The following is a 27,623-nucleotide window of genomic DNA, read 5'->3' as shown; positions in this document are numbered from 1 at the left end:
GTGGAAAACCCAGCTGCAAGGACTAAAAACAGGGCAGGAGTAGATAAAAAGAAAACAGGAAGAACTGAGCTAAAGGAAGTGATGAGGCTTAGGGGCAAAGATGGCTGGAACCCAGAAAGTACGGGGGATATGGACAACCCAGACCTTGAAAAGTTAAGAAACAATGCCCAGAACCAGAGCCTGCCCTATGGAAAGGAGCTAGGCTTCTACAGACTTAAAATTCAGATAAAGGAAATTAACTGGCCAAGACTAGAGAAAATGGAGTTAGAGGAAGGTGCTGAACCAGGAGTATAACTCGTAGGGAGAAGAACGGAGGCAGCTTTTTAGTGCTTTTTAAAAAGTGTTAACTTTTAAGTGGGTGAACTGAATGGCATGTGAACTATATCTTAATAAATCTGTTATTTCTATACTTTAAAGAGGGAGAGAGAGGAGACACCGATTGCGGTTCCACTCACTGATGCTTTCACTGGTTGATTTTGCATGTGCCCTAACTGGGTGAGTCTCCTTGTGTCTGTTGGAACACATCAGTCTGGAAAGGTGACAGAATTACAGAAGAAGCCATAGCGGGGGGGAAAGGGGCGGGTTTTAAACAGGCTACCTAGTCTGCCTTTGGGATTTGGGGCCCTGTGGGGGAAGAAAGCTTCCCCCCCCCCCCCCCCGGGGTATGCCTTGAAGTGGAATATCGGGTTTCTTCCGGGGATGATCTAGGGCCAACGCCTGCCTGGCCAATGAGAAAACGATCTGAGGTGGAAAAGTCAAGTCAGTTCTAGAGAAACCTCAGAAGGTTCATGGTGAAGTGATCACAGGTCTTATCGCTGCTCCTCCCTTCCCACCCCCCCAACATTGACTGCACACCCCGTGTCGCTCCGGCAGTTCATCGTGAAATAAGGCCGATGCTTTGCCCTGATCCCTGGCGTTTCTGGCCAGCTGCCCACTGACGTCAATTAGAAAATCACCCCGACCGGCATGGGTGAAGCCAAGCGCCACGTCCAGCCAGCCCGGACTCCGAGCCTCTCAACGCAGGAACAGGGACGAGGAGCAAGATCGCTCCCCTCCTCCCCCGGGCCGAGTTTCGGGGAGCCGCCCCCCAGAGCACCCCATCCCCACTCGCCAGCCTCAGGTCACGACCCCTGGGAGGAGGGAAGTGGGCGGCGCCGGCCGGAGCCCCCCCAGCACAGGCGCACCTCCCCCGGCAGCGTCGCCCCTCGCCTCCCGGGAGCGATAGGCTATCGATTCAGCGGCCTGTCGCTAGGCGCCCCGGGAGCGAGGCCTACCCGCCCGGCCGGAGCCCCGGCCTCGATTTCACCACTCTCCCACACCAGCGGCGGACCAGGGGGGGAAGGAGGGGCAGCTAAGCCCAGCCCCGGAGGAAGGCCGGAGGCTGGGAGACCACCGGCAACGGCAGCCGCGGGAGGGGGCGTCTCCGGGGCCCCCCTCGCCGCCCCCAGCCTCCCAAGGGGCGCGTTCAAGTTCAGGCCGGCTCTTCCACCTGCAGAGCCCGCGACGCCCCCCAAGCCATCATACAAGCTCTTCGGAAGGAGAGGGAGCTGGGGGTCCCTGAGGACGCGAGGGGGGCGGCCCGCAGCGAACCGCCCGCCGCCTCCCTCCCTCCCCCTCCCCCTCTCCCCCCCCCCGCCCCCGGGCCGGACGCTTCCGGCGGCGGCCCCGGCACCCAGGTCCCTCCCGGGGTCGCCGCGGGGGCTCGGGCCCCCGGGCCGCCTCCCCTCCCGCTCCCCACAGGCCCCCATCCCCTCGGAAGTGCGCGAGGAGGAGTTTCCCCTCCAACTTCACCGGGAGGTCCCCTCGCCCCTCCCGACCCGCACTGGCGGCGCGGCCAGCGGGGGGGATCACTTTACACTCGGGATAAAGAGAATTAAGGACCTGTCAACCATTTTGGGTCTTTTTTTTTTTTTTTTTTTTTTTACAGAAGACATCCTCTCCTCCCCCTCCCTCCCTCCCCCGCTCGCTCCCTCCCTCCCCCGGCCGAGGTTTTAACCTGACACCGAGCCTTCCCACCGCAGGAGGGGGCTGAGGGAGGAGGTGGGAGCGGAGGGCAGGAGGAGGGCGGCGAGGGCGAGCCAAAGCGGGGAGAGGAACGGGGGGTGGGGGGGGACGGGAAGGGGCCGAGAGGCGCGGGCAGGGGAAGGGGGTTCACTTACCTGAGACCAGCCACTGGCCTCCATTGTTGGAGAATTCAATGGCATTGACACAGCCGAAGTGGCCCAGAAGGTCCTTCTTGTAGAGGTTCCGGCAGCCCCGCAGGCGTCTCCTCTGAAAGTCCTGAGTGAGCAGGGGGTCCCCATGCAAGCCCCGCTGGGACAGGAAGCCCACCACTGACCTCATGCTGCCCCCCAGGCCAGCTCTCCTCTTCATCCTGGAACCGCCGCCGCCGCGCGCGCCGCGCCGCGCCCCTCCCCGGGCCCCGCGCGGCCGCCGCCGCTCCCCTCCCTCCCCGCCCGCGCCGCGCTGCGCTCCGGGCGGCGCTTTAACCCGCCATGGCAGCCGGAGCGCGGGGTGCAGGCTCGCGGCGTCCGCGGCTTCCTGGCGGCGCCCGCCCTCCTCCTCCTCTTCCTCCTCCTCCTCCTCCTCCTGCGCCTTCCCCGGCCCCCCAGGCTCCTCCCTCTCCCGCTCCGCCTCCACCAGCAGCTGATGCCCAGCTGGGGCCGCGCCGCGCCGCGGGCCGTGGGCGCCCGAAGAACGCGGGCGGCGGCGCCCTCCCCCGCGGGCCGCGGGCCGCGGGCTGCGGCCGGAAGAACGCGGGCGGCGGCTGGGGCTTCGGGGTGGGGGCGCCGGGCGGAGGCCCCGCTGCACCCCCCGGAGCCGCACGCTGTTCAGTTGGGGCCGCGTAACAATCCCGGGCGCCGCGGGGCTGCGGCTCCGCTTCCCGCGCCCGCGGTCCCCAGTCCATCGCCCCCCCCGGAGGCCCCGCGCCCGGACCTCATTCGGCTCCCCGCTTTTTTTTTTTTCTTCATTCGGGGGGCAAAATGCAGCCTGAGGGGGCACAGAGATGAGGGGACACTGCGGGCAGAGGCTGGTGGTCAATCGTCTTCCCTCCTCTCGTCTCAGCCCGGGGTCGCCCGAGCCCTCTCCAAGGGAAGGGAGCCGGGACTCGTGGGGTAAGGTTGCTTAGGGATTTTTGTGGGTGCATCCGTTCTTATCCCACCAAATACGTTTTTAACACTGTCCCTGCCCCTCCCCCAATTCTGTGCTATAATTTCCTCTCCAGCTATTTATTCGGAAAAAGGCTAAATTGTAACGTCTGGTAGATAATGGAGCATTATCGGGAAAAGAGGGTGGGAGGAGGATGTGTCAAGAAGTGAAAAGAAAATTGCCAAAACCGACTTGAGGACGATCTAAGATGCAGAGGGGACTTGTGCCCATTAGATCCAAGTGTATTGGCGAGACACAAGAAGCGTTATTAGAAAATAGGAATATGTATATGTTGCTTCGTTGGGCGCGGTGAGGTCCTCTTCCAGGTCTGAAGTGCGGGGGTCTGAGGCTGCACAGCTGTTAGCCAGCAGCTGGTTCCAGGCCAGAAGTAGCTGCACGTCAGGAGGCTGGGAGCCTTGGCCTTGACCCCAGTGAGGTTAAGTGCTTTGGAATTCTACCAGATGCAGTGAAAAGCCCCCTTTTCAGTGTGTTGTAGTACTTTTCCAAGGAGCTATCCTCTATCTTTAAATGGCAATACCTACTAGAATAGGCAGGCATCAGTTTTGCCCTTTGAATTTCACAGAAATTACATGCTCTGTCTTAGAGATGGCATATAGTAGTCAGTTTAGTATACTGCCATAAAAGATGGACTGAACATGGAAAACATTCACCCATCAAGAAAAATCACCTACTTTTATTTTTTTGTACAATGACAACAAGATTACTGCTACACTGCCAAAACTGGTTTGGCTCAGTGGATAGAGCATCGGTCTGCAGACTTAAGGGTCCCAGGTTCGATTCCAGTCAAGAGCATGTACATTGGTTGTGGGCACATCCCTAGTAGGGGGTGTGCAGGAGGCAGCTGGTGGATGTTTCTGGCTCTCTATCCCTCTCCCTTCCTTTCTGTAAAAAATCAATTAAAAATATATATTTTTTAAAAAGTTTTTCCTGGCCAGGTAGCTCTGTAAAAAAAAAAAAAAAAAAAAAAAAAAAAAAAAAAAAAATTTAAAAAATTACTGCTATACTAATGACAAATATGCAAGTAAATGTTTAATTTAAAAGTCAACATTATCACAAATATTGCTGAAGTTAACAGCAATTCACAAAATTCCAGAAACTATGGTTTAAATGGGATATTATTTCCCTAAATAGGAAAATGTATAGTGCTTTAAAAAAGTTAATTTTATTCTCAGGATGCTTCATTCATGTTTAATATAATGGCCTCATAAAAAATCAGTATACCTGCCGAAACTGGTTTGGCTCAGTGGATAGAGCCTTGGCCTGCACACTGAAGGGTCCCGGGTTCGATTCCTGTTAAAAGCATGTACCTTGGTTGCAGGCACATCTCCAGTAGGGAGTGTGCAGGAGGCAGCTGGTCAATGTTTCTCTCTCATCAACGTTTCTAGCTCTCTATCCCTCTCCCTTCCCTTCTGTAAAAAATCAATAAAATATTTTTTTTAGAAATCAGTATACCAGCCAAACTGATTTGGCTCAATGGATAGAGCGTCGGCTTGGGGACTGAAAGGTCCCAGGTTCGATTCCGGTCAAGGGCATGTACCTTGGTTGTGGGCATATCCCCAGTAGGGGGTGTGTAAGAGGCAGCTGATCGATGACTTTCTCTCATCGATGTTTCTAACTCTCTCTCTCCCTTCCTCTCTGTACAAAATCAATAAAATATATTTAAAAAAATAAAAATAAAAATCAGTATACCAGCAGTATATCAGCTTGATTAAATAGCAATATCATAGTGTCTAATTAATCATTTATCTTGTCATTACATAGCAATGTCATAGTGTATAATTAATCATTTATTTTGTGATTATATCATAGTGCCCTCCACTCTGCTATAAGCTATAAGCTTTCTGAGAGCAGGAACCATGTCTGTTCTGCTCATGGGTACATATCCAGAGCCCACACATGCCAGCACTCAGGGAGTGGGGAGGAACTTGGAGAGAAAGGCAATGACTCAGGTGTGGGAGTGTGAGTTTGAGGTGTCTTCATTCCAGTGCAGACAATTTCAAGGCCAGTTTTCCATTTCACTGTTTCTTTGCTTGGCATACTTATTTTACACATTAAAAAAATGGAGTCCTCTGGCTCATTCCAATGAATAGGGCATCATTTATACCTATCTTATTTGCCTGGGGTGAAGGCTATGGGCACAGTAATGGTGTGGCCTTCATTGTGGCAATATTTAAGACACACTCTCCCCTCCCCTTTTCAGCACTTATCTCTTCTCCACAACTTTAAATGGGACTTGATTTTCCCCAGTCTCTGGAATAACTGCCCCATTTACCGCAGCCTAAAAATAGACCAGGACCTGGTCAGATGCCAACCCAATTCCAGGATTTTGCTGGAAACTTCCTTAGCTTTCACTGACCAGCCAGGACAGATATGTAGACAACTCAGTCTGTTTATATCCTACAGCTATTTTCTGTATTTTAAGGAGAGCACATAAAACCGCTCTTTCTTTATTTCCATAATTATGTTGCCAGATAAAACACAGGCTGAATTCAATTTGAATTTCAGGTGAACAATTAATAATTATTTCAATAATTATTATTTGCTAAATCTGGCAACCCTACCTATAACATAACCCAACTTTAGAAGATCAAATCCCATAGTAATCTATTTGCTTTTATTAAGAATTTAACATACTCCCATGGGTCATTTATTGCAAACTGATAATATTGTACATAACTATATAACACAAACATATCAACTTCAGTGACTATGCGAGGATGGCCTTTCTGATACAGGCATTTATAGTGTGGAGGAAGAGAGAGAAAAGTGAAAATTCCCATTTTTCTTCCTTAGGCCCAGAAACTTCTGTATATTAACATTCATACTCAGGAAGCCCTGAAACACTATTTTATAAACTCATCCTGGAAAAATTAAAATAGTGAAGTTACTTAACCCTTTTTACTTAATCGCTCCACCAAGGATTGAATACTGTTCAAATGTAGAGTTCCCAGAAATTCATCTCCTCTTTGACTTCTATTTTGCTTAGCCCTGACACCACTTGTGAAAGAGTCTTTAAATTTTTAAAAACTGACTGAATGCTAAGGAAAAGCTCAAACATTAGAAATTGTTTGTTTAAAAAAAATACCTAAGAAAATACTCAAACATTCAAATACTCTCAAACATTTACTAAATGTTAGTATAGTAAGGGCTACATATGGATACTAACACTCAGAAATTTTTCACTTAAAAATATTTTCAACTTTTGCTCTGGCCGGTTTTGCTCAGTAGTTAATCAGCCTGCGGACCGAAGGACTACAGGTTTGATATTCAAGGTGCATGCAGGAAGCAACCAATCAATGTTTCTCTCAAGTCCCCTTATCACTTCCACTCTTTCTGACAATCAGTGGGAAAAAATATCCTCGGGTAAGGATTTAAAAAAATAAAAATATTTTCAACTTTAAAATAAACTGCTACTCATAGATGACATTAATTCAGACAAATAATGCACATTATATATATAGTTTATTTTAATGTCATTTAACTTTTAAAGGATACATTATTTATTGGTCATTTCAAATAGCAGTCTATCTTAATTTGTGGTGGGGGGAGAAACTGATCTATTTAAATATGTTTTTATTGATTTTACAGAGGGGAAAGGAGAGAGTTAGAAACACCAATGAGAAACATCAATTGGCTGCCTCCTGCATACCCCGTACTGGGGATTGAGTTCCGAAACCTGGGCATGTGCCCTGACTGGGAGGAATCAAACTGTGACCTCATGGTTCATAGTTTGATGCTCAACCACTAAGCCTCCCCAACGAGGCAAAACTGATATATTTAAATACAAATTTCTCCAACAAGATCTATAGGACATACATCCTTTCATTTTTTTAAATAAGATCTTTATTAGATATAATTGACATGCCCTAAAACTCATCTTTTTAAAGTACAAAATTCAGTGGCTTAGTATATTCACACAGTGGTGCAACCATTACCACTATCTGATCCTGGAACACTTTCATCAGTTTTAAGAGAAACCCCATCACTTTAGCAGTCACTCCCCATTCCTCCCTCCCTTTAGCTCCTGGCAACAATTTAGGAATAGATTTTTCCTATTCTATTATAGATATTTCATATGAGTGGAATCATGGCAATATGTGGCCTTGTGTCTGGCTTCCTTTATTTAGCATGTTTTCAAGGTTCTCCTTGTGGCATGTATCAGTACTCCATTTTTTTCTAGATCCAATTATATTCCATTGTATAGGTGTGGACATTTGAGCTGTTTCCACTTTTTTGGCTATTGTGAATACTGCTGCTATTAACATTTGTGTTACAGTTTTTGTTTGAATATGTTTCACTGTGATAACTCTGTTTAACTTTGTGAGGAACTTCCAAACTGTTTTTGCAAAGAAGCTGACCATTTTACATTCCCATCAGCAATGTATGAGGGTTCCTGTTTTTCCATACCTTTGCCAACCCCTGTTATTGTCCATCTTTTTTCTTATAATCATACAAGTGTGTGTATGGTTTCACATTATGCTTTTGATCTGCAATTCCCTGATGGCTATTGATGTTGAGCATCTTTTCGTTTCCTTTTTGGCCATTTGCATAACTTTTTTTGAGAAATATTTATTCAGATACAGTCATCTCAAGGTGTTTTTTAATTTCCCTTGTGAATTCTTCTATGACCAATTGGTTATTTAAGAGTGTATTGCCCTAGCAAGTTTGACTCAGTGTATATAGTGTCAGCCCTCCGACTGAAGGGTCCTGGATTCGATTCTGGTCAAGGGCACATACCTCAGTAGCAGGCTCAGTCCCCAGCCCTGGTCAGGACATGTGCAGAAGGCATGAGCAGAAGGCAACCAGTCGATGTGTTTCTCTCAAATCAGTGTTTCTCTGTCTCTCTCTCTCTCTCTCTCTCTCTCTCTCTCTCTCTCTCTCTCTCTTCTCTCTCTCTCTCCCCCTTCTTTCCTCCCACTCTCTCTAAAAATCAAGGGGAAAATATCCTCAAGTGAGGATTAGCAACAACAACAAAAAAGGGAGGAAGGGACAGTGGATGGCTCTAGATTAGATACTTGAGAGCTCACAAATTAATTTTATTTTTTTTAAAATATATTTTATTGATTTTGTACAGAGAGGAAGGGAGAGAGATAGAGAGCTAGAAACATCGATGAGAGAGACTCATCGATCAGCTGCCTCTTGCACACCCCCTACTGGGGATATGCCCGCAACCAAGGTACATGCCCTTGACCGGAATCGAACCTGGGACCCTTCAGTCCCCAAGCCAATGCTCTATCCATTGAGCCAAGCCGGTCTCGGTTCACAAATTAATTTTAAATAGCTATTATTGAAATAAAGAAATTTTTAATATGAACTGGGTACTATTAGATGGCATTAAAAGTGTTATTAATCTTATGAGGTTTGATTATAGCTGCATAACATTGTGATTTTGTTCATATTTTTAAGAGATTTGTGCAGCAGTATTAACAAAATCAATAGAACCCTAGCCCGTTTGGCTCAGTGGATAGAGCGTCGGCCTGGGACCTAAAAGGTCCCAGGTTCAATTCCGGTCAAGGACACATGCTCAGGTTGTGGAGGACTTGCAGGAGGCAGCCAATCAATGATTCTCTCTTATCATGGATGTTTCTATCTCTCACTCTTCCTTCCTCTATGAAATCAATAAAAAATCAATAGAAAAATATCCTCGGGTAAAGATTAGCAAAAAAAGAGTGCATTGATTAATATCCACAAATTTTTTAATTCCCCAAATTTCCTTTCGTTATGATTTATAATTCATTTTTAAAATATTGACTTTCAAAGGCGGCGGGGGGGAAGAGAGATGTAAGAGGGAACATCCATAGGCTGCCTCCTGCATGCCCCCTGTTGAAGAGAGAGAGAGAGAGAGAGAGAGAGAGAGAGAGAGAGAGAGAGAGAGAGAGAGAGAGGGAGAGGAGACATCCATAGGCTGCCTCCTGCATGCCCCCTGTTGGAGAGAGAGAGAGAGAGAGAGAGAGAGAGAGAGAGAGGAGACATCCATAGGCTGCCTCCTGCATGCCCCCTGTTGGAGAGAGAGAGAGAGAGAGAGAGAGAGAGAGAGAGAGAGAGAGAGAGAGAGAGGAGACATCCATAGGCTGCCTCCTGCATGCCCCCTGTTGGAGATCAAGCAACCTGTGCATGTGCCCCGACCGGAAATTGAACTGGCAACCTTTAGGTACATGGGATGATGCCCAACCAGCCGTGCCACACAGACCAGAACTAATTCATTTTTCCAAGGGGGCATTTTTCACGGGCCTTGAAGTGAATACCCAGTTTGTGAAGTAGTTGAATTCAGAATATTTGTTACTAGAATTTTCAAATTGCATTCCAACATACTTTCCAGACATTTGGTTCATGTTTACCATGCATAATCCTTCACAATGAGTGAAGAAATCTAGTTTGAAATAACCTTTATGGAGTGGCAGTGGACAGAAATACTCACTAGCCAGATTATTCATTTGGTATTTACTCAGTGATATTTTTTGTACTATTCTATGCCAATCACCTGGGTTTTATATATTTGACATTTTCTTGACAGAGATCATTATGAGCCAGCTGTTTTTACTTATTTTTAATTTTAGGCTTCCACATGAATAATCCCTGATGAATGGCACAAGAAACTGTTAAAAATAGTTATTGTTTACTGTACTGGGTATGTAGTCATAATAGCCAAGATTTCTTTCCCAGAGATGAATAATGTTTATTAAGCATCTTCAGTGTGTTAAACACCTTTTAGAAAATAACATTGGGCAATAATCCTTCCCCAAAGTTAAATATTTTCAAGGGGAAACAAGAAGATTTTGGGGACAGAGATCATATTTAAATTGTTTCTATGGGCCAAAACCGGTTTGGCTCAGTGGTAGAGCGTAGGTCTGCGGACTGAAAGGTCCCAGGTTCGATTCTGGTCAAGGGCATGTACATTGGCTGTGGGCACATCCCCAGTGGTGAGGGGTGTGCAGGAGGCAGCTGGTCAATGTTTCTTTCTCATTGATGGTTCTAGCTCTCTATCGCTCTCCCTTCCTCTCTGTAAAAAATCAATAAAGTATATTAAAAATAAAATAAAAGGCCAAGAAGCATCATGACCAAAACGACCCGTGACTATGAGGTACGTCGAGCACCTCTCCGGCCTTCCCCCATGGCTCACAGGCTGCAGTTGCAGCAAGGCTGGCAGCTAGAGGGCAGGCAGGTGGGCCCAGCAGCATGATATTGCACACTGAGCCTCTAGTTGGTTAATAATATTATTTTAAGTTTCAGGTGTACAATTTTGTAATACATTAAATGTATGTTCCATTGTGTGTTCACCACCAAAAGTCCAGTCTCCTTCTATTACCGTACATTTGACCCCATTTAGCCTCTTCATCTTATCCCTACCCTCCTTCATCTCCATTAACCATCATACTGTTGTTTGTGTCTATGAGTTTGTTGATGTTTAAAATGTTTTATTGATTGATTTGAGAGAGATAAAGGAACAGGGGGAGAGGGAGAGAGAGAGAGAGAGAAAGACATCAATTTGTTGTTTCACTTACTTTATGTATTATTAGTTGATCCTTTGTATGTTTCTTGACCTGAGAGATCAAACCTGAAACCTTGGTGTATGGGGATGATGTTCTAACCAACTGAGCCACCAGTGCAGCGCTTGTTTGTTGATTTCTGTTTTATATTCTCGTGTTTTGATCACCATTGAATCTACAGCATCAAAAAGAGTTCCTGGCTCCCCAGTGAAGCAATCTTTCTGAAATCCCTCTGCTCAAGACTTTCCCTTTTCTCTGTCCTATCAAATCCAGACTCCTTTATCTGCCTGTCAAGTCCCTCCTTGACTTGTTTCCACCATATCTATAATTAGATTTCCTGTTACTCACCATACACCAATCAAGTAGGCTGGCAGCCCATTCTTCCCTAAATATCTCTATGTTCACACTGCTCTCCCAAATCCTATATGTACTTTGAGGTCTATTTCTTCCATGAACCCCTTCCACAAATCTAGGCTACATTAGTTTTCCTGTCCTAAGATTCCTTTCATACTTACAGCTGGCATTATCTTCTAAATATTTAACATTTTTATATTCATGTGTAATTTTTTAAATAATTCTTTATTGCTGAAAGTATTACATATGACCCCCTCTTTCCCCCATTGACTCTCTCCAGCCTGCCCCTGCCCCCTCCCTCCACCCCATCCCAGGCTTCAGCACCCTATTGTCTATGTCCATGGGTTCTGCATAATATATGCATGAAAGGGCTTTGGTTGATTACCTCCCACCCTCCCCTGCCTTCCCTCTGAGATTCCTCACTCTGTTCCGTGCTTCTGTCTCTGGATCCACTCCATTCATCAGTTTATTTTGTTACTTAGATTTCACATATGAGTGTGATCATGTGATACTTGTCTTTCTCTGACTTATTTCACTTAGAATGATACTCTCCAGGTCCTTCCATGCTGTCTCAAAGGGTAAGAGATTCTTCTTTTTTATTATTGCATAGTATTCCATGGTATAAATGTACATAGCTTTTTTTTAATCCACTTATCTACTTGTGTAATTTTAAAAATTGCTTTAATATGTTTTTATCTTGCTGAAGCCGGTTTGGCTCAGTGGTAGAGCGTCGGTCTGCGGACTGAGGGGTCCCAAGTTCGATTCCAGTCAAGGGCATGTACTACTACATTGGTTGCGGGCACATCCCCGGTAGGGGGTGTGCAAGAGGCAGCTGGCCGATGTTTCTCTCTCATCGATGTTTCTAGCTCTCTATCTCTCTCCCTTCCTCTCTGTTAAAAATCAATAAAATATAAATTAAAAAATAGTTTAAAAAATATGTTTTTATCTTTATAAAAATCCTGTGTGATTGGACATGAATTATCAAGTCATTCAAGAAATTTGGAGTTTATTGAACACCTTCTATGTAACACTGCCCTAGGTAGACACAAGAGATGTAATAATGAGCAAAGAAAAGACAACTTTGACCAATTTTTATAGTACTTACAGGACAGAGATAGAATTGCAGTAAATATAAGATTATATTACTTTTTTTTAATCAATCTTTATTGTTCATATTATTACAAGGGTCCCTCATTTCTTAAGATTATATTACTTTTATTGAGCACTTATGTGGCTCTCACTGTTCCAAGTCCTTCACCGATATTAACTCATTGAATATTCTCAACCACCCCATGAAGGAAGTATTATTCCATTTTGCACAAGAGGAAGATAACAGTTGTGATATCACATAAACGTATGTGATAACTCAGTTCCACATATATTAATGGAGTTATGATAAATGAATTCTTATTGGTAGAGCCCTTAGATCAGTGCCTGACTACAAACACATCTGAGTATTAGTGATAATGATGATGATGATGATGATAGGTTAAAATAGGAGAATCCTGTTAGGTTAAGGAGAGCTATAATCTGAAGGAAAGTTAGGTATAAATGAGGCCACGTGGCTGGTTGGGAAGGCATGTTCCAAGCAAAGGCACCAACACATGCAAAGGCTCTGTGGGTGGAGAAACCTAGAGGAAGGCCATGGTGACTGACCACATAGGGAACGGAAATGTGCTATCAGAGGAGGATGCAATTAGATAGATAGCTGCTGGATTCTGCAGGAGCCTGGCCTTGTTAAGGATTTCAGTCTTCATCTAAGAATCACTGCAGGGTTTTAACCAGAGGGCTGAAGTGATCAGATCTGCATTTGATAAGGTTATTTTGGCTACTATGAAGACATGATTGGAGAGGGCTAAGGGGGGGGGTTAGTGTAGGTTATTAAGAAGCACAAAGAAGAAAAGATGGTAGTTTAGATAAGGCTAGTGAAAGTGGACTTGGAGAGAAGTAAATGGGTTTAATATACAAAGATAGAATTTGGTGATAGATTAGAGAAAGTGGGGGGACTAAGGACAGGACCTAATGAAATGCCAGGGTGTTTTTTGTTTGTTTGTTTGTTTGTTTTAATATATTTTTATTGATCTCAGAGAGGAAGGAAGAGGGAGGGAGAGAGATAGAAACATCCATGATGAGAGAGAATCATGAATCGGTTGCCTCCTGCAAGTCCCCCACTGGGTACAGAGCCCACAACCCAGGCATGTGCCCTTGACCAGAATCGAACCTGGGACCTTTCAGTTCACAGGCCGATTGCCCTATCCACTGAGCCAAACTGGCTAGGGCTGAAATGTCAGGGTTTTTTACTTGCATAACTATTCTCTGAAATAGAACCCTTAGAAAAGGCTGTTTTGAGGGGAAAACCATGAGTTCAGTTATATACACATTAAATTTGAGGTGCTTCAGAGACTTCTAAGAAGAGTTGACAAGTAGCCTGAGCTCAGATGCATGTTTGAGGTTGGTGTCAATGGAGGTTGTGGTGAAGTGGTGAAGTCCTAGGCACAGGCAAGAAGATTCAGAAGTATCAAGGGGAAAGAATAGGGAAGAAAGAAGGCCTAGGACTGAGCTTTGAGAGATGCTTAGGGATAATGCTTAAAAGGAGGAAAATACATTTGCAAGAAGACAGAAGGAGTGGCTAGAAGTATAAGAAATAACTTGGAGGAGTATTGTCATGGAATCTGGGACAAGAAAGCATTTCAACACAAGAGTGGCCAATTGTATCAATTGATGCTGAAAAGTCAATGAGATGACTACCAGTAAAAAATACTGGGTTTATTGACACCAACATTTTACCAGTGATATAAAATAAAGCTTAATTTTTAGGAGAAGCTGGAGGGAGGGATATTTTCCAGTGAGACAGACACCAGGAATCTCAGTCAGAACTCCTTCAGGGATGCATTAGCGGGACCCAGAGGAGAACTGACTGAATAGTAAGTGGAAGGAAAGGAAATAGAGGCTGTTAGGTAAGTAGCTAAAGAGGAACCTAGGACTCAGGAAGAATTTTGTTTGTTTGTTTTTGTTTTAATAGAAAAAATGGAGAAGTGAAAAATATATACAGATGAAATAAGACTGTATAGTACACAGGGAGGAGTTCTGAGAAATCAGGGCAGAGGAGATTCAAAGCACAGGAAAGGAATTTGGTCCTAATTAGGAGAAAGGACAGCTTCTCTTGGGGATGTAAATCAAGTAGAGCAGAGGGAATATAATCAATAATTCTGCTATAACTCTGTATGGTGCCAGGTGGATACTGGAAATATCAGGGGAAACACTTTATATGATTGTCTACCTACTATGCTGTATACCTGAAATTAATACCAAATAATATTGAAAGTAAACTGTAATTGAAAATTAAATTTTTAGCCTGGCTGGTGTGACTTAGTGGTTGAGCATGGACCCATGAACCAAGAGGTCGCTGGTTCGATTCTGGTCAGGGCACATGCCTGGGGTTGCAGGCTCGATCCCCAGCAGGAGGCAGCTGAATGATGATGTTTCTCATCGAGTTGTCTATCTTTCTATCCCTCTCATTTTTTCTCTCTCTCTCTCAAAATCAATTAAAAAATATGTAGAAAAAATAAAAATGTAAACAATCTCTATTAAAAAAACCTGGTGAAGGAAGACAGGATGGGTGCAGGTGAAGGCAGGATTATATGTTTGTAAGAAATGTGAAGTGCACATATGATGGTTTCAGTTCTGTGAAGGAGGAGGGCAAGGTCATCTACAGGGAGTGTGGGGGAGGAGAGGGCAACCAACGTTTGATGAAAGAGGGACTGTTTGAATTAACAGTGAAGACTAGGAAAGTGAGAAGACCTAGTTTGGATGATGTTGGGGTTGATTGGGAGGTTCTCGGGAACCAAATTGCCCTTCTTGTTTGGCTTTCTAGAGCAGTGAACAAACTGCTCATAACCAGGGCCGTAGAGAAAGCAGGTAACGCAGTTCATTCAGGTTTAGGGACTTTCCAGGTAGATGAAGTTAAAAAAAAAAAAAAAGAACAAAGGAGTTTAGGTTTTTGGCAAAATAATGAAATTATAGACTACTGTACTTTAAGCTAAATCAGAAGGGGAAACTAGAAAGGAATAGAAAGAAAGCTGATCAGGATCAATGAATAAGTGTCCGAAGAAAGTTGTAGGAGTAGCTAACAGGCACTTTGGTGGGAGAGGAGGTTGTGGTTGACAAAGATGCTTTAATTAGAGATTCTGAAACAGGCACAATTATAGTTGAAGACAGGGCCAAAGGGTGATGGGAGGAGGGGCGGCTTAGGTGGAGTCAAGGAGAAGGATGTTGAGATAAAAATAAATTGAGCAGTCCAGCCCTGGCCATGTAGCTCTCAGTTGAATAGAGCATCATCCTGATACACAAAGATTATGGGTTCAATCCCAGGTCAGGGCATATATAAGAATCAAAAAATGGGCCTGACCGGTTTGGCTCAGTGGATAGAGCGTCGGCCTGTGGACTGAAAGGTCTCAGATTCGATTCCGGTAAAGGGCATGTTGGTCGATGTTTCTAACTCTCTATCCCTCTCTCTTCCTCTCTGTAAAAAATCAATAAAATATATATATATTTTTTAAAGAGTCAGATTTTAATAAAGTAGGAAATTGGAGAAAAAGCTTGACAATGCAAGGGTTTTTGCAGCTTATGAATCATTAGTTTTATAGGCCACATGAGAGAGTTTAGAAGTTATAGTGAGACTGGTCTTATTCAAACATGAAACTAATCTTCAAACCTCCATAAATCGAGCACAGTCCCCCAAACCCTTGACTTCTCCATCTTCATTTTATTGAAATTCAGCTGGTTAATTTTTATTTTTCAGGATACTTATCAGCTGCATTTGCAAATTAATCAGAAGATGTACTTTTGACAAATATATTTAGAATCTACCGATTCTCTTTTATTTAGGATATACTTAAAAATATTAGGGAACTATTTCCAAGGTGTTGTGTGTGCAAATATGAGCATTTTTAGAAGTGACATTCCTCTATACTTTTTTTGGCAAAAAGAACACCACCAAATAATTTTTCAAAATATTCATTTGCAGTAACTTTCAAAAAACAGTTTTCTCAGTTGTTACACTATTAATTTTATCTTGAAGGAGCAGTTTTAGAACATTGTTTTTTAGTATCTATAAAATAGCATACTTCTGACAGCCACCTTATCATCATTGAAAAAGTCAGCAAAATTTGAATGCACTTGTCTTCTTGTAAAAGAAAAGTGCAAGTTATTTATAGGCTCTGACAACTACTTTAATACTCAGACAAGAAATACCAGCAAGTCTTTGAGTGGAGCCAAATATCTTTTTCATCAATTCTATTTCATCACAGCCCACCACTGTATAAAGATTCTGCTATGTAAAAGTCTTTTTTTTTCCCCCCCTTCAGAAATGAACTCATTGACATCATACCTTAATCACAAAAAAAATAATAAGTGCAAGCACCACTATCAATCCATCTGCACCGTGGAACTCCTGTCTCCCTCAAGATACCCATATGACTCATAAGCAGCTGGCATCCAGACTAAATAAGGACTGCAGTGTCCATCTGTATATTAAGCAGTGGCAAAGCTCAATTTTAGATTTAAAAATATATAAATAGAAATCTAACATTTTCTTTTAACATCCCAGTGGACCATCCATCACGCACACCCTGGATGTGCCTGCCTGTCCTACTCCACTGCGGGGGCCATTACTTGAGGATGGAGCAGCTTGAGACAATGACTGCTTCATTGTCGGGGAATGTGAGGCCTAGACAGGTGCAGTTCATTGAAGCCAGCAAGGCTTTGGTTAGATATAGCTTCCTAAAATGGCTCCATCCTTCATCAGTCTTGTGCAAATTATATAATCTCTGTGCTTCCATTTCTACATTTGTAAAATGGAATAATATTGTGAAGGAGATAACACCTTATGGGACTGATGTGAGGATTAAATAACCTTGTTAATGACACCATCATATATTTCTTAAACCCTCACAAATTGAGCACACTCCCCAACCCCTGACCTCTCCATCTGCTTCACAAAGATCATAGAGGCCATCCGTTGAGAATTTCCTAATTTTTAGGTCTCCCCGTGGCAAAACTCCTCTTATGTAAGTACAGTGCTTTCACTGTGCTCTGGCACCATCCCATGTTATCTTCTTTTGGTCTCTGTTTCATCGTTTATCCCTTCTTTTCCCAAATAATCCACTCGAATACTACTGGCCTTTCCATTTAGTTGGAAAGTGTGTTCAAGTATCTCCAACATTGAAAAGAATGTTTTTAAACTTAGGTAATAAGCTAAAACTCATATTTATACTCTCCCCTCATTTCTGAGAGAAAATAACAGTTTGTTTGGTATTTATAGACCAAGATAATTATTTTATTTTTTAAAATTTATGCATAGATTTTTGAGAGAGAGAGAAACATTAATTTGTTGTTCCATTTACTTATGCATTCATTACTTAATTCTTGTATGTGTCCTGTAGGGATTGAACCCCCAATTTTGGCATATCAGGATGATGCTCTAAGTACTTGAGCTACCCAGCCAGGGCTAATTCTGTAATTTTTGCTTTACATCTTTGAAGGCTCTTTTAATAGGTATATACATAGTTATATTACTAGAGGCTCAATGCACGAAATTCATGCAAGGGGCTCGGCCCTCACAGCCCTGGCTTTGTCCGAAAGGTTATCCAGAGAGTCATCTGGATGGTCCTTCTGCTATTTGACCTAATTAGCCTTTATTATATAGGATATTTGTTATTATATTGATACTTTTGTTATTATAAAATATCCCTTTTTACCTCCCGTAGTACCCGTGTCTTGAAATCTAATTTATCTGATATTAATATAGCCATTCCACTTTCTTATGCTTTACTATTTGCATATTTTTCTCTATTTACTTTCAAACTATGTGTCTTTATAATTTATTTATTTGAAGTGTGTATTTTATAGGTAGTAAATGCTGCTAAATATCTTACAATGCACAGGACATCTCCTCACAATAAAGAATAATCCAGCCCTGGCCCATTTGACTCAGTGGATAAAGTGTCCGCCTGGGGACTGAAGAGTCCCAGGTTCAATTCCGGTCAAGGGCACGGGCCTAGGTTGCAGGCTTCTCCCCAGTTGTGTGTGTGTGTGGCGGGGGGGGGGTGTGTGTGTGCAGGAGGCAGTCAGTGATTCTTATTACTGATATTTCCATATCTCCCTCCCTCTCCCTTTCTCTCCGAAATCAATAAAAGCATATTAAAAAATAAAAATAATCCAGAGCTAATATCATGAGATAACAATGAGTGGTTGGGGTGAAACTTGAGGAAAATAGAAATCCTTCAGATGATGTTATTACAGGGCTTTTAAACAAGGGATGTAAGGGTGATACTGATGCTTATGCTTTCCACTGATACTGGAGGGTTAGAGAAATTTGGGCATCCTAGAATCTTGATTTTGTTGTGTGATCCCCATTTCAAGTTTTAGTATCAAACCCTTCCCAATCAATACCCTATATTTTAAAGACTTGTAGCAAGGCTATGAAATCAACTAATGTTGTAATTTTGAAACTGCACAATTTTGTGTTTAATTTTCAGCAAGATTAATCTGCAGGTACAAAAATAAGGATTTCTGTTAAGGCTACTATTGAAGCTTTTGTTCTGAATGTTTAATGACTTGAAATTTCCTTTTCTTCTTTTTAAAAATATGTTTTTATTGATTTCAGAGAGGAAGAGAGGGATAGAAACATAAATGATGAGAGAGAATCATTGACGGGTTGCCCCCTTCATGCCCCACTCTAGGGATCAAATCCACAACCTGGGCATGTGCCCTGATGGGGAATCAAACCGCAACCTCCTGGTTAATGATTAATACCCTGTTTCCCTGAAAATAAGACAGTGTCTTATATTAATTTTGTCTCCCAAAGTTGCACTAGGTCTTATTTTCAGGGGATGTATTATCTTTCCATGTGCTAGGTCTTATTTTCAGAGGATGTCTAATTTTTGGGGAAACACGGTAGATTGATGCTCAACCATTTTACCATGCTGCCCGGGCTCCATTTCTTTCTTCTTATTTTTTTTTTAATACTTGCCCAAGAATATTTTTCCATTAATTTTAGAGAGAGAGGGAAAGACAGAGAGAAATATCAACGTGAGAGAGACACATTGATTGTCTCCTGCATGTCCCCTAACCAGGGCCCATGCTGGGGAGGAGCATGCAACCTAGGTATGTGCCCTTGACTGGGATCAAACCTGGGACCCTTTGGTCAGCAGTCTGATGCTCTATCCATGAGCAAAACCAGCTAGGGCTTTATTTATTTATTTATTTATTTATTTATTTATTTATTTATTTATTTTCCTTTCTCCATTTATGAAATTTCTTCAGTGAAATCAAATGCTACCACTCCTAGCCCACAGTTATTATAGTCACTATTACTGTCAGACGGTCAAATGTGGCTCTAGAGCATTGCTGAAGTTGTGAAGTTGATTACTTATGATGCCACTACATCCCATATCCCATTGACAAGTTGCTCAACATTGAATTTGAGTTTAAGGATATGACCAAACCAACCCACAATTCTCTATCTCAAAGTCTATTTCCTAAAACCACTCTTGGGGCCATTTCCTATATTAGGTTTCTATAAAGAAGCGAGAACTATGGCAGTTATCTTACCTAAGAAAATTAATGTAAAGAGCTATTGGAGACATATGTATTGGAGAATTGACAAGGAAAAGTGGAACAAAGATGTAGAAACTGCAAGAAGTAGATAGGATAGTAAAGGGTCAAGGTTGGGATTATTGGGACCAAACACTTGTAGAGGCCCCGGAGAGCCGGCCCTGGACCTAGCGGAGAACATGCTGCGGATTTACCTCTGCACCTCAGTAGCTCCGAGGAGGGCCCTGTGGTGCTGGGACCCTGACCTCTAAGGCGGGTGGCTGACTAACTGGTACTGGTATCTCTGAGGAATGTGATGAGGCTCCCTCTGGGAATATGTAAAGAAATCCAAAGCTAGAACCAACTGCTGGTGCTGGCAGGAAGAACTGTTGCCTGGGCGACACTGATAGAAACAGGAAGCAAACAGGAAGGAGCAAGTTTCTTCTCCCTTCTTCCTGCTTCTGATCTCCCACTGTTTGCAGAATCTAACAGAGAGTCAGCCTGGCAGAGGATAAATGGGAATTTCAGAGACCCAGCCTCGGCACCACAAAACACAGTATGGGTGGGCAGGTTGGAAGCTGAGGAACAATTTCTTTATAACCAGCAGTTAGACGAACATTGTTGAGTACATCCAAAAAAATAAGGCCCTATCCGGTTTGGCTCAGTGGATAGAGCATCAGCCTGCTAGCTGAAGGGTCCCAGGTTCGATTCCAGTCAAGGGCATGCATCTTGGTTGCGGGCACATTCCCAGTAGGAGGCGTGCAGGAGGCAGTTGATCAATGTTTCTCTTTCATTGATGTTTCTAGCTCTCTAACCCTCTCCCTTCTTCTCTGTAAAAAATCAATAAAATATATATTTTTTTAAAAAGGGGGATAAGGGAGAGGCAGGAGTCTAGGGCATTTTACAAGTTTCTAGCATCAGTAACTAAATGAAAGAGAAAGAAGTAGAATATATGTGAAGTGAGCAGTAGAGAGGAGCTGGAGTATATAGCGTGTGAAAAGATCTGTTGGGGTTGATAAATTTAGTTCAAAAACAATAAAAGGCATAAACCTCATTGTATTTGAAACAATGGAAGGGTATATTTAAAACAATGCATAGCTTTCTATTTCCCAATCATCTTTTACTCCACTTAGAAGTACAATATCATATACTTTCTCCTATACCTTACAATAAGCCTTCTTCTTGTCTCAAGATAGTAACAAAAGTTTGGTATATGCTCTTAACAAAATTATCTAAAAAGTTTTCTTGAATACTTGGCTTCGAACATTGGTTGTTGATGTGAGAGTAAGGCAATAGTCTCGAAAGTAAATAATTTTCACTGAATCCTCATATTTTTAGTATGGCACCCTATTCTTAAGCAGACAAGATACCCTTTCCAGGAATCAATCCTAAGCATTCTTCAAAGGCCATGGAGGGACAGTTACTTGGGATCCAGGGGGAAAATCTGGTGATTTAACTACTTATGAAATAGATTTTTAATCCATTGATTTTTAGAGAAAGTGGGAGGGAAGGAGAGATGGGGAGAAAGAGAAACATAGATGTGAGAGAGACACATCAATTGGTTGCCTCCTGCATGTGCTCCAACCATGGGAGGCCTGCAACCCAGGGACATACCCTTAACTGGGAATCAAACCTGCAACCACTCTATCTGCGGGCCAAAGCTCTAACCACTGAGAATACTAGTCAAGGCTACCTCTGCTTCTGATCTCCCACATCCAGCTACGATACACACATCCATAGCTGGTTTGGCTCATTGAATAGAACACTGGCCTGCAGACCAAAGGGTCCTGGGTTTTTGATTCTTGTCAAGGCCATGTAATTTGGTTGCAGGCTCCTCCCCAGCCTTGGGCCCTACTTGGGGCTTGTAGAGGAGGCACCAATCAATGTGTTTCTCTCACATTTGATGTTTCTGTCTTTTCCTCTCTCTTTCACTCTCCCTAAAAATCAATGTAAAAATATCCTCTGGTGAGGATTAACAATAAAATTATATATATATACTAGTGGCCTGGTGCATGGATTCATGCACATTGAAAGGAAATTAATTAGAAGAAAGATTCGTGCAGTAATTACATTACTGCAAAAAATTACGCGTCAAAATAGTATATATAATATAGTATAAAATTAAAATACAAAATATTTTAATATCGCTATTTGCCCTTTCATAGAAGTTTCAGAGATGAAAGAAAGTAAAATGTATATGAAAATAATATATATATATATATTAATAAGTAAACAATATTCTGTCGATGATGTCACTTTCTTTTGGCTTCAGAGGTACGTTGTGCCAATAGTTGGTCTTCAGGTACATTCTGGCATCCCATGCGATTGGTGCCAGTGAGAGCTTTATATGTATATGCATATGTGAGTCAATGCTTTTTTTTTTTAAATTGCCAGTGTGTGTCATATGAACTGACTAGTTGGTTAGATAGACAGTTGGACAGTCACTTAGCCTTTTATATATATAGACTAGAGGCCCAACGTATGAAATTACACAAGGTAGCCTGCCCCATGTGTGCTGCCCCACCTCGCCATACTCACCACCTTACACCACCTGCCACCCACCTTGCTGCAATTGGAACCTATGGGCCACGGAGGAGGCACCTAGAAGTGTTCAATGCACCTCATGGCAACTGGTCTAGCTGTTGTTCCGGTCATGATGCTTATGGCCTCTGGCCTTTTATTATATAGGATATATTTTTTTTAATTATTCATTTAAAAGAGGAAGGGAGAGGGAGAGAAAGATAGAAACATCAATGTTGAGAGAGAACCAATTGATCAGCTGCCTCTTATGTGCCTCACATTGGGGATTGAGCCCATCACTCAGGCTTATGCCCTGACTGGGAACCAAACTGTGACCTCCTGGTTCATAGATCAACACTCAGCCCAATGACAGCACTCACTGCAGAACCAAAGGAATGCTGATTCACCAGTCTTCCCATCCCCTATTATTAGGTGAACTTGTCCCATTGGAGACATGTGTGTTCCACCCTCATTCTTCATGGAATTTTTTTGAAATGAATACAGGCATCTTTCCCAAGAGGTAGTCTCATTCCAGTTCTTTAGGAGAAAAACAGTTCCCCATATCTCTACTAAACTATCAAAAAAAGGATACCCTGTCCTCACTTGCTAAGTCTTTTATGTTTCCAACTAGCTTGGCAAGCTTCTTGAGTGCCTTGCTACAGGTTTTTTAAATCTTCATAATACAAAAGTTTATAGAAGAGATCTGTGGGCAGAAAGTATGAATAGAATTTCAATAGAAGGAAATAGTTTTTCAGAAAGAGCCTAATTAGTGGTTCTAAGTTTGACCTTTATTTTCAACACGCTAAACAAATCCAAGAAAGGTACCATATTAAAAACCTTTCTTGTGTAGCTTCAGCGCTGGATACTCTATTCAACAGGTTTTAGTTGACCTGTGTGGCACTCATTCATTATTAGTAGCTTTCATTTCCTATATCAGTTAGGGATTATTTTCCTGGTAACAAAGATTTGGTTGCAGTGGCTTTTAAAAATTAGTTTTGCCCTAGCTGATTTGGTTCAGTGGATAGACCCCTGAAACTGAAGAGTCCTGGATTCAATTCTGGTCAAGGACGGGTTCTTAGGGTGCAGGCTAGATCCCTGGCCCCAGTCAGGGTGTGTGAGCGAGGCAACCAATGGATGTCTCTCTCATATCCATGCTTCTCTCTCTATGTCTCTCCCCTCCCTGCCACTTCCTCTAAAAATTAATGGAAAAATATCCTCTGGTAAGGATTAATAAAAAAAATTTAATTTATTTTCTCAGTTAAAAAAAGTCCAGAATTAGGTAATTTAGTGTTAATATGAAAATGACAGAAGGCTTAAAGGATCCAGGCTTTGTTACTTCTCCATTCTATATTTCTAAGCCTTTGGCTTCCATCATTGTCAAGGTGCCACTACAGTCAGACCCTCATCTTAGCCTGAAATAAGTAGAAAGGCAATGACAAAATGGCAAAACAACCACAAACTCATACACACACACACACACACACACACACACACACACACAAAAAAAAAAATCCCTGTGGTAGTTGTCTGCACTCTTTTTTGGAACTTTATCATAAGTCCAATGCAAAAAGTTTTAGTTATACTTCATCGGCCAGAACTTAAGTGACATGGTCATACTCATTCTCAATGGAGACAAAATGTTTTTGTAAGTGCAATTTTAAAATCTCCTGCCTTCTGTTATTAAGCATAAGAGGAGGATGGCTCTGAGGCAGGCCACTCCCTGCCACAGTTCCTTTTGAGTTTTCTGTACATGATTTCCCAATGTTTGGCATGAGGTTGTCCTTAGACTCAATGAATAAATTCATAATGCGTTTATAGATAAATCAAGCAGTTCACAGTATGATCTTTTTTTAAAAATTAATTTTGTTTCTAGAGCAGTTCGATCTTTACAGAAAATTTTAGCAGAAAGTACAGAGAGTTCCCATACACCTCCCTAACCACCCTCATACAATTTCCCTTATTACTAACATAGTGTGATCTTTGTTAATATTGACACATTATTACCAACTGAAGTCTACAGTTGATTTTAAGGTTTTCTCGTTTTGCAGAGTTCTATGGGTTTTGACACATGCATCATGTATCCATTACTACAATATCATACAGAATAGTTTACTGCCCTAAAAATCCTATGCACACCTTCCTCCCTCCGAAGGAACCCCTGATCTTCTTATTAAACAGAAAGACAATTTTTTTGAGAGAGAGGAAAGAAGAGAGGGAGAGAGAGGGAAGCATTGATGTGAGAGTGGCTGCCTCCTGCACATCCCCCACCCAGGGATCAAACTGAAACCTGAGCACGTGCCTTGACAGGGATTTGAACTGGCAACCTTTCGGTGCATAGATAACACCCAACCAACTGAGCCACACTGATCAGGGCCAATGATCTTCTTACTGTCACCACACTTTTCCCTTTTCCAGAATGTCATATAGTTGGAATCATACACTATACCCTTTTCAGACTGGTTTCTTTCACTGAGCAATATGCATTTAAGTTTCCTCCATGTCTTTCTGTGGCTTAATAGTTCATTATCTTATTATAATAAAAGCATAATATGCTAATTAGACCGGATGCCCTTCTGTACGATCTTCAGGACGAAGCAGTGGTGGCAGCAGCAGAGGCAGCCGCAGTGGCAGGGGTCCAAGCAGCAGCTGTGGCAGCGGGGGCCGAGCCCCTTGCACGAATTTCATGCATCAGGCCTCCAGTCTCTGAATAATATTCCATTGTATGGATGTACCAAAGTTTGATTATCCACTCATCTACTGAAGGACATCTTGGTTACTTTCAATTTATGACTAAAGCTGCTTTAAATATTTATGTGTAGGTTTTTGTTTTTAACTCATTTAGGTGAATGTTTAGAAGCATGATTGTTGGGCTGTATCATAAAACTATTTTTTGTTTTTGTTTTTAAATATATTTTTATCATTTTTAGAGAGGAAAAGAGAGGGAGAGAGTTAGAAACATCGATCAGCTGCCTCCTGCACACCTCCTACTGGAGATGTGCCTGCAACCAAGGTATTAATACATGCCCTTGTCGGAATTGAACATGGGACCCTTTAGTCCACAGGCCAATGCTCTATCCACTGAGTCAAACCAGTTAGGGCATGTAAAACTATGTTTAGCTTTGTATGAAACTGACAAAATATTTTCAGAGGTGACTACCATTCTGCATTCCCACAATGAATGAGAGTTCCTGTTGCTCCATATCTTTAGCATTTAGTGTTGTCAGCATTTAGATTTTCACTATTCTAATAGGATTTAATTTATGAAACACTGGTGTCTCATTGTCTTTTTAATTTGCAATTCCCTAGTAACATGTAATGTTGAACATCTTTTCATGTGCTTATTTGGATCATATTTTTTTTGGTGAAGTGTCTATTCGGGTCTCTCATTCATTTTTAATTGGATTGTTGAGTTTCCAAAAGTTTTTTGTATAGATTGTATAACAAATATTTATTAAATATGTGTTTTTCAGATATTTCCTCCCAATCTGTGGCTTGCCTTTTCATTCTCGTTTAATATTTTTAGCATAAAGTAGCTCTTATTTTTTGTTTCTTAAATCTCTGCTGTATTTTGTGATGTCCCCCTTTTTAAAATGGCTTTTTTATGTTTTTATTGATTTTGAGAGAGAAGGGAAGGAAGAGGAATAGAGAGATCTGTGAGAAAGGAACATCATTGATTGCCTGCCTCCTGCATGTACCCCTATTGGGGATTGAGCTGGAAACCTGGAATCAAACCAGTGACTCTTAGTTCCTGTGTCGACGCTTAATTGGTGAGCCACACGAGCCAGGCTGTCCCTCTCTTTTAAAAAATAGTGTGCTTTTATTGATTTGAGAGATCGAAAAAGGAAGGGAGAGGGAGAGAAAGAAAACTCAATGAGAGAGATCGGTGCCTCCTGCAAGCCCCTATTGGAGATTGAACCAGTGACCTCTCCATGCATGGGATGATGCCCAACGGAGTCACATGAGCCAGGACATCATTTAGTCCTAATATTATCTTTTATCTGGATCCATCTCACAGGATTTTATCTTTTCAAAGATCTAACCTTAGTTTTTTTGCCACTTATATTACATCTATTTCTATTTTAACTTATTCTCTGATCATTATATTCTTCCTTCTACAGAATTTTGGATTTATTCTTTTGTTTTTTTCTAATGTATTAAGCCAATTACTTATATAATTAATTTTGAGTTTTATTTTCTAGTGTAAAATCATAGATTATTAATTTACCTATACCTACCTATAAATTCTCACATATGTAGTATTTTTATTACCTCTTAAATCTAATATTATACATTTCTATTGAGATTTCTTCTTTGATCTTTCAGTTGTTTTTTTAAATCTCCAAATATATGGAGTTCTAAAAATAATTTTATTATTGATTTCTAACTTAATTGTAATATGGCTAGAGAATGAGATCTGTATGATAGCATTTCACTCCCAATTTGTAGGAAATTGCATAATGGGCTAAATAAAAATTAATTTTCTTAAATCTTCCTATGTTTGAAAAATAGCTGAGACCTCAAAATGCTGGGTGGATATCTATACATGTTCCTTCAAAAATCTTAGCCCTAGCCAGTTTGGCTCAGTGGATAGAGTGTTGACCTGCGGACTGAAGGGTTCTGGGTTTGTTTCTGGTCAAGAGCATGTACCTTAGTTTCAAGCTTGATTCCTAGTAGGGGTAGGGGGGCATGTCTCTCTCATCAAAATTTTTAACTCTCTAGTCTCCCTTCCTCTCTGTAAAATCAATAAAATATATAAATAATTAAAAAAAGAAAATGTTAATAATATTGAAGGCATTCCTGCAATGACTGGCAATTCTTGGATATCTTCATATTTAAGAATGTTTTACACTGAATGTTTTATGTCTGCTCAAAATTCATATGTTGTAAACTAACTCCAATATACATAATGGTATCATAAGGCAGGGGCCTTGGGAGGTGATTAAGTCATGAGGGTGGAGCTCTCGTGAATGGGATTAGCGCCTCATAAAAGAGGTCCAAAAGAGCTCCCGACTCTTTTGCCCAAGTGAAGGCACAACAAAAAGGAAAGATGTCTATAAACCTGGAGGCAACCACTTACCAGGCAATAAATCTATTGGCGCCTTGATCTTGGACTTCCTAGCCTTCAGAACTGTAAGAAATAAGCCTCTGTTTATAAGCAAAGCCTATAAGCCTCTGTTTTTTCATAAGCCACTTAGTCAATGGTATTTTGCTATAAATGCCGAAATGGACTAAGACAAAGAGTGAAGTACAGTGGTGCCTCGCATAAAGAACGCCTCGCACAGCAAACGCTGCACACAACGAACTTCCTTTCATGATTCATACAACGAACTTCGTTTCACACAACGAAGTCGCCCGAGCTTCCACGATCGCTGCCGATGTATTGCATCCTTCCGCGCAGGCACTGCAGGCAGTCGTTAGTCACTGTGCTTAACTTAAGCACGTATCGCGGCAATCGTTCTTCATTACGAATTAAATCACGCACGTATCACGGCAGTC

The 27,623-nt window shown here is 42.1% G+C and overlaps 2 protein-coding genes across 5 annotated transcripts in view; one reads left to right on the top strand and one right to left on the bottom strand.

Moving 5' to 3' along the window:
- DCAF5 (DDB1 and CUL4 associated factor 5) overlaps window positions 1–2,480 on the bottom strand; it is a 102,664-nt gene extending 100,184 nt beyond the window's left edge. The window contains exon 1 of one of the 3 annotated variants that reach the window (XM_036433170.2): window positions 2,339–2,480. Coding sequence is in view for 2 of the 3 variants with exons in the window: in XM_036433161.2 (XP_036289054.1) it covers window positions 2,160–2,373 (214 nt within the window). In the remaining variant the exon portion in view is untranslated. Of the gene's footprint in view, window positions 1–2,159 lie in introns of all 3 variants that reach the window. The other 2 variants (XM_036433161.2, XM_036433154.2) reach the window with 2 other exon arrangements.
- A 499-nt stretch (window positions 2,481–2,979) lies between these two features.
- EXD2 (exonuclease 3'-5' domain containing 2) overlaps window positions 2,980–27,623 on the top strand; it is a 61,392-nt gene continuing 36,748 nt past the window's right edge. The window contains exon 1 of one of the 2 annotated variants that reach the window (XM_045579353.1): window positions 2,980–3,116. The gene's annotated coding sequence lies outside the window, so the exon portion shown is untranslated. Of the gene's footprint in view, window positions 3,117–19,557; window positions 19,716–27,623 lie in introns of those variants that run through there. The other variant, XM_045579356.1, reaches the window with a different exon arrangement.

Source organism: Pipistrellus kuhlii, unplaced genomic scaffold, assembly GCF_014108245.1.
Source record: "Pipistrellus kuhlii isolate mPipKuh1 unplaced genomic scaffold, mPipKuh1.p scaffold_m20_p_1, whole genome shotgun sequence".
NCBI classification, from domain to species: domain Eukaryota; kingdom Metazoa; phylum Chordata; class Mammalia; order Chiroptera; family Vespertilionidae; genus Pipistrellus; species Pipistrellus kuhlii.
This window is presented reverse-complemented; position numbering and strand designations above follow the sequence as displayed.